General features: G+C 42.5%; 1 protein-coding gene across 1 annotated transcript; it reads left to right on the top strand.

Annotated features, from left to right (window-relative positions):
* Positions 1–799: 799 nt before the first annotated feature.
* Positions 800–4,512, top strand: LOC147623053 (uncharacterized). The gene is made up of 2 exons (XM_086821083.1): positions 800–2,150; positions 3,250–4,512. The coding sequence occupies exons 1-2, from the start codon at positions 1,121–1,123 to the stop codon at positions 3,777–3,779; spliced, it is 1,560 nt and encodes a 519-aa protein (XP_086677209.1). The 5' UTR covers positions 800–1,120; the 3' UTR covers positions 3,780–4,512.
* The last annotated feature ends 2,962 nt before the right edge of the window (positions 4,513–7,474 follow it).

Raw genomic sequence — 7,474 nt, forward strand, 5'->3', positions numbered from 1 at the left:
CCTTCTTTTGATTAGTTGAAAATTTTGTTTTTTCCAGCATTGCCTCTAGCAAACAACAAGAAAGTGCATGGGACATCATTACTTCTACAAATACCTACTTAGATGTTGCTAGTCGAGCTGATCAATATGCGACACATCTCTAAAAGCTCAAACTAACTTCCAAAATTTTTGAATTATTTTCCCACCATGCACATGGGGATTGAAGAAGGGCCTCTTGAATCTTGAGCTTGAGACTTGTAAGTTGTACTTACCCACCATGGGTGCAATGAGAGCACTTGATTCTTGAATTTTCCTTTAATGCTCACATAGCCCAGTTTGTAGTGTAATTTTCCTAGTTGAAATTCAAAAGTCTCGGTTGGAATCTAACATTGCCTTTAATTTTAATGGCGGATGACATATGTACATTTTAGTTATGATTTTTAGTGAATTTTAGGCCTAAATCGAGGTTAAACTTAAGCATTGCACGTAAATTTAAGGGTTCACAAAACATGCGGTGTTTGCCACTGGCCCCACAAGTTTAAGTCAACTTGTCTTTTTTTAATCTTTCCTAGTCTTTTTTTTTTTGGTATCTTTCCTAGGAGAACCTTAGAACCATATATGCTCTTGATAAACAATCCCTTGATTTTTTTCATTTATGACTCCCAAAATTCCCAATGATCCATCCATCCCCTGGCGGTATGGTAGGCCATGGTAACATGGGTTCCAACTTCCAACTTCCTCCCGTGTAGCCTGTAGGTGATTGGCTGGCAATGTGGACACCTTCTCCATCAAACGATAGGCTGTCTCCACTCTCTTCCCCACGCGGCTTCGCACCAAAGCATCTTGTTTTATTCGCTGTCTTTTTGTGCAGAAAGCTTCAGCACATTGGTACTTGCAGCGTGATCTCTGTGTTGTATGTGCCCATCTCGAGATATGGCGGTTAAACACTTGCTCTCTATCTCGTTATGGCTTTGATCTTATGTAATCAAGATGCTTTTCTGCTTCTATTATATTGCCTCAACCGGTTAGAATCGAGCCAAACACCTGGTTAGCTTGCAAAAGCTTATTAGAACACGGAACGCTAGTCAAATTGTGCATAGACTCTGGTGGAAGCTTTCTTTTTCTGGGCAATCGAGCTTCCATGGAAGGCTTTGGCCATGTCGGCGATTGCGCAGACGCTTTTCGTGAAGTGGGCGATGGCGTAAAAGCTTTCTGTGAAGTGGGCGATGGCGGAAAAGAATGTTTTTGCGAAGTGAGTGATGGCGCAAAGCTTGACTGGCTGAGCCCCCGCATCTCTTTCTCTCAAGATCTCACCATGTCAGCAGGCGATGGCGAATCCTCAAGCGCCTCCATCAGCATCAGAGTGTTCCCAGAGAAGAGAAAATGGCAAGAAGAAAGAGGAGGAGAAAATGACGATGGGTATTCTGCAGAGTTTGAGTTCTCAAAGAATGAGGCTGGCTATGGCGGTTTGACCTATCAAGCCAAGGGTATGATGCTCTCTGCAGATGAGCTTTTCTTTGATGGAAAGCTTGTTCCTCTTCATCTGCAACAGAGCGAGTCTTCTTTTTCTTTTTCATCTTCTTCTTCTGCAAGCCATGGTGATCTCTGCGTGCATCAAAACAAGCTTTCTCTGCAGGAACCTCATCATAACAAGATTTTTCTGCAGAAAACTCATCAAAGGCCCACGGGCAGGCATATGAGCTTTGAGCTACCCAAGCCTTCGTTAATGGCACTTGAAACTGCCCCCTGTGTTAGTCTAAGTGTTGATAACTCCCCTCGCTCTTCTCCACCCAGGCCTTCGCCTTTGTCTTCCGGCCCCTCTCCTCTCTCCTCTATCCCTATCTCACCCAAATCTTCATTCAAATACTCTTCCAGAATTAAGGATTTTTTCAAGCCCAAGAGGGTGGTTTCTACTACTGCCCAGCTCATTAGAGACAACAGCATCACCTCCACATGCAGAATCCCCATCCCTCCAAGGTCCTTCTGGCCCTTCTCCAGAAGCAATTCAGCTGGAGAGTCTAAAACCACCACCCCACCTCCCCCTACCCTCCCACACAGAAGCAACTCAGCTGGTGACTGCAACACAGCTAGGTTGTCTATTGCTTCTAAGAGCCCTCATGCTGTTCAAAACGGTGAATTATGCAACACTTCAAGCACCTCACATTTGCAAGGTAAAATCAACCCATTATCTCTTCTCTCATCAAATTTTAGTGACGGATTCAAAAGAGCTTTGAAATATAGAAGACTTTCAAATGATTATGAGGTAGGTTAAACTAGCTAGAGAAGGTTTTACCAGAGTGTTTGAAAGTAACTTGACTAGGATGAGATGTAGGCACAACCTTCCGCACCATCTTCTGCCACTATGTGCCATCTCGGCTACTACGAGTCGTTCCTATCTAATGGTCACATGAGAGTAAGTTGACTTGGTAATTTTTTAACTGCCAAAGTGTTTGAAGGTAGTTTAGCTTGTATAATTGAGGGCAATTAGAGGCCTAGATTGGTTTTTTAAAGGCCAACTTAGCTAGCTCTTTACACAAGGGTAGAAGGTACATCAGGTAGCTCAGATTTGTTACAAAGAAATCAGCTTGTATACAAAAGGATATGAAGGGAAAGAAGACAAGAGGATTGCTTCACAGACGGCAACCCTGTGTGATTCGTTGTCTGGAGGCCACTCTGCCCCCGGATGGGTTGCTATCCATCAATTATGTACTCAGAAAATGGAAAATGGTGGTTGCAGGCATTTGTCTGACACTATCCTGAAGGGTTTGAAGGATTTTAAGGTGACTCAAATTGGCTACAGCATGGCCTACTAAGGGAAATATTGTATTGTTTGGATTGCACACAAGGGTTTGGAGGGTGTGTGTACATAAGGAAAAATAGTGGTGGCAGATGTTCCTCAAGCCACCCTGAAGGGATTGAAGAAATATAGGGTAACTCAAACTGGCTACAGCATGGGCTACTAAGGGAAATACTGTCTCTCAGATTGCACACATGAGAGTTTGGAGGTTGCCCTTACTGTGTACATAAGGGCTTAAAGGGGTATTTGGTAGATGAGGGGGGTATAAAGACATCTATACAGGTTAGCGGTTGGAAAATGGTCATGACCTGTTGTGCTTGTCAATGTCTCCACCTGAAGAAAGAGATGTGTGTTGTTTAAAAAAAATGATAGCTATACAAGCCAAAATTGACAACATAGTTATGATTGTAGCATGTATTTGTTTGAATTTCAATAGCCTTTCTCTAATTTTTCTTTCCGACTTTTGGAAGCAGGTTCTATGGTATCTGCTTGTCAGGATACCTTGCGTTCCTGCGACTCTCTAGCATCCATTGATGCTGCAAGCTCATGTCAAACAGCAACCAAACAATCTGATCAGTCTACCAGCAATATTGTTGGCACATTCCGAGATGAAAGCACAGTTGTGAATGCAACCACCAGAGTAAGAGCCTCTTGCAGCCTTGGACGGGCCTCGAGGAAGAAATACATGAATCCGGAAGGAAGCTTTTCAAGGGATAGCCCTGGTAGAAGAGGGGCTATGAACCCCTCTGGAGTTAAGGTCAATGCTGGCAGGATTGTGTTGAGGAACTTGGAGAGGTGTAGTGCAGAGAAGAAGTTTTGCAGGGAGAGCTCGGGCAGTAGGAGCTCTTTTCCTGCTGCTGTAAGGGTTAGTCCGGTGCTCAATGTGGCTGTCTACAGAAGGAAAATCTCAAAGTCAGGGATGTTCGGACTTGGGAGGTGGTTCTCTTCTAAAAAGGAGAAGCCCATGGAGGGATCCGTGAACAATTGGAGAGTGGGAGCTTGATGAGTTTTGCTCATTGTGTTTCGTGAAGAAAATCTCTGCAGAGGGGATTCTGTGCTAGTGTGCCGGTGTTTTTTGTACATTGACCTCGTCTTAGTATGTAGGTGTGAAAACGCAAGCACTGCACCAAGTGTTTTGTCATGGATGGTTCAACTGTTTAGTTTATGTACATGAGGTTTTCTATAGGGATCCCGAGGTCCATAGAGATGGCTTTATTTTGACTACTCATCTCTTGGAAGTGGCTTGTGAAGCATATCAAAGACGAGGGCAGCTGCTGCAAGTGCAGCTATCAGAAATTCAACAAGCCACCCATATGCTATCTTGTTGGAATTTGACATCAGCATATTAGGCACTGGTTGGGATGATAAGACCATGTTATGGTCCACCCTCAGCACTTAATCACATCATTGAGTTAACCCTTCAACGTTCATATCGTACATATGGAAAAAAGTTTTCAAGACTTGCAATCAAATGCTTCAACCTCTTCTTTTGAATGATCTAACTTGTATGACTATCAACAAAGCAAGGTGGAGCATATAAAAACAACTCTTGTTGCTCAAGTGGAACACACAATTGGAAGCACAAGTAGCAATCATGGTATAGGAGGATCACCAAAGTTCTTAGATTTGACATAGATCATCATTAAAGCTCCTTGTCAAAGCACACGAGTGGACATACGCCATCAGCTTGTAATTAGGTTTGTGTAGTAATTCAATATTCTTCTCTATCTCTCTCACATTAAAGCTCCTTGTCAAAGCACACGAGTGGACATACGCCATCAGCTTGTAATTAGGTTTGTGTAGTAATTCAATATTCTTCTCTATCTCTCTCACATTAAGTTCTTTATCTTGTGGAAGATTTTGTTGTTTACGTGAGATCACAAAGTTGAGTTTTCTTGTGTGTGTGAGAGCACAAGTTGATTTTTTAAATATGGTATTAGAGCATAAGCTGTAGACAAGGTTTTTTGGCAAGTGGCTCTTTGGTAGTAAATTTGGAGTAATGAATAGCACAATTGCAAGGTGCAACCACCACGATGATAAGTTGGATGTAACCAACTATACACTCTCAAAGTTCAAGTTGAGGTCCATTTTGGACTCTTATGAGTTGTGGGAGATTGCTGCAAAGCTTGATGCACGATTGGACTAACTTCGGATCCAATGGCGGATCCAACACAAACAATTCCACTAGATCCAGTTCTTGAGTAGGCGTGGAGGAGGAGTGCATATATTTTGTATGTCATTTTCACCAATGTGTTGTGATTTAGCATACAACTAGTACAATTGAGGCATGAGTACAATTAGCACAGCTACTGAGACATGCGTGATTTTATTCCAAAGAGAGTATGAAGAAATGAAGAATCACACAAGGATCAAAAACCTTGAGAATCAGGTGGCATCGTGGCATCAAAAGGCTCTTTGATGGAGAAGAAGTAGAGCAGCTCATTAGGAGGATCAAGAATCTCTGTTGGGATCAACAAGTGAAGTGAAGACCTAGCACATAGATATCCCATAACTGAAGTGAGGAATCCTCCTTTATCTTTTGAGCAGTTTATTTCTCTGCTTATGGAGGAGGAAATGCGTTAGAAGACTAGAGACGATGGTAACTCTGCCTTCTCAGTGAGCACAAAGAATAAGAGGAAGGACCCACATGTAATCCCTCTTCTTCGAATGGGAAGAAAAAAAAGATAGTGAAATGCTTCTACTATGACGAGTTTGATCACATACAAATATAGACCAAGGCAAGAAGATGAGAAGAATGGTACGTTAACCAAGAAGGACTCAAGTAATAGTGTTCAAGTGAAATTGAAGCTCTTTTTAGCAATTAAGGAAACTTGTGCAAAGGCAAAAACTAGTCCATAGGTTAACATGGTTTCACCCACCCAACCTATCATAAGGCGTTTTGTCAACTTACTCATGCAAACATACACTTATCCTTTGTAAGACGTTACTTGAACATATAAAGCAGCCTTACCCTTGCTCAATGTCAAATAGGATAAGTTTACGGACTCCGTGTATATAGTTGCTTAAGACTAGTAATAGAGGTCGGCCCATTTTTAAGTTTGGTTAGCCTAGCGCGAAAACTAGTCATTTGTATATAAGTCATTTCTGACAATAAGCCATACGCAATCATTCCCTTGCAATAGTTTACTTGTAAACTTCCTTTCTTTCCTCTTCTTGCTTGCTTGCATGCTATTGGATTTTTTCATGCTAGATGGATGCTTGTTCGAATAGGTTTGATTGTAAGTTTTCTTCTTCCATTAGCTTCTTCTTCCCCTGCATGACAAGGTAAAAATTAGGGGTGAAATTTAGCCCAAAGGCTAATTTTCAAAGGTCTTCCAAAAGTCTTGGGCTATTTTAGACCAAAAAGATTGCTTGATATATATCAGTCCAAGGTATCATTCTTTTGGGTCAATTTTGAAAGAAAAATTATCAAATTTACACTAAAAGTGAACATACATCCAAAATTTTTTTCAAACATTCACCAAAATTCTCCACAAAATCTACCTTATGAGAAAAAGATTCGCCAATCTATCTCTACTTTGACTATAAGATATGCTCCTTATTTTTTACCCTACTAGTGTAGGACGACACGATGGATGAGCTAGCACACAACATACAGAAGTTGCACTTTGCAGCTCTAATGTAAGCCCAATGACACATGCTTTGGTAAGGCTAAAGTAAGCTCTTGACTTGAACATATTTGGCACCACCGTGTTGGGAACTAACCTAGGGCTTTTTATCTATCCATTCCAAGTTAGTAGGATCTTTAGTAGATAACTTCGCCAGTCTTAGCTCACTCACACCTACCAAGAGGAGAAAGAGAAGAAGAGGAAGAGGGAGTTGGGGTTGTCTTTGGGAAGTATACCCACCAAAGACTAGTCTCACTCACCGCCTAGACGTGCAAGCCTTAACACTGTCTAGTGTGCTAGACTATCTTGCATTGTTGCATAACCCTTCAAGTCAGCCATACTCTCACTCACACCACACTTCTCTAACAATTCATAGTAAAACACATAAGATAAGAGCCAACAACAATTCATTTTTTTAAGCTTATCAAATACACAGACTATCTTCCTCTTAGTTCATAAAGGAGATATAAGCTACACAATACCTGGCTCTATAGGGGTGGAGTCCTCCTCCACAGTACACACATTGTTGGGGTAGAGTCCTCCTCCACAATACACACACTATGCACTATATAGGTTATAATTTTCTAGTAACACCTCCCTATCAGAGGGTACCTCGACATCCACACACTTGTCATGATAGTTATTACAAGAAAGATCTTCGGATCTAGAGTTCATCACTGAAGGGGAGATTACGCTCAACAAAGATCTCCGCTCACCTTGGGAAAGGGAGGGGAAGATAACCATTGGGAAAGGGAGTGAGATGTGCAAGCCATGAGTAGTCTACCTCAGGATGGCCATGCATGTCGTGACACAGCCGTCTGTGGACTTAGCGGGGCAGTCGGAGAAGTATGAGGGCACAGGTAGCACCGATGGTGAGGCCACGAAGCTCGACCAAGAGCTCTGGCGATGGTGGCGGCGCTGCCAGTGAAGTAGGGGATCTTGAAAAGCACCGGCGATGGCGACCAGTGAGGTTGGGGAGCTCCGAGAGTCCCAGCGATGACAGTGGCCAATGACGTCAGAGAATACCAGCGAGACTGATGCTCAGTGAGCTCGGAGGGCACAGTTGATG

This window comes from Cibotium barometz, chromosome 27 (genome assembly GCF_041138505.1).
Source record: "Cibotium barometz isolate CiBa-2024 chromosome 27, ASM4113850v1, whole genome shotgun sequence".
NCBI lineage: Eukaryota > Viridiplantae > Streptophyta > Polypodiopsida > Cyatheales > Cibotiaceae > Cibotium > Cibotium barometz.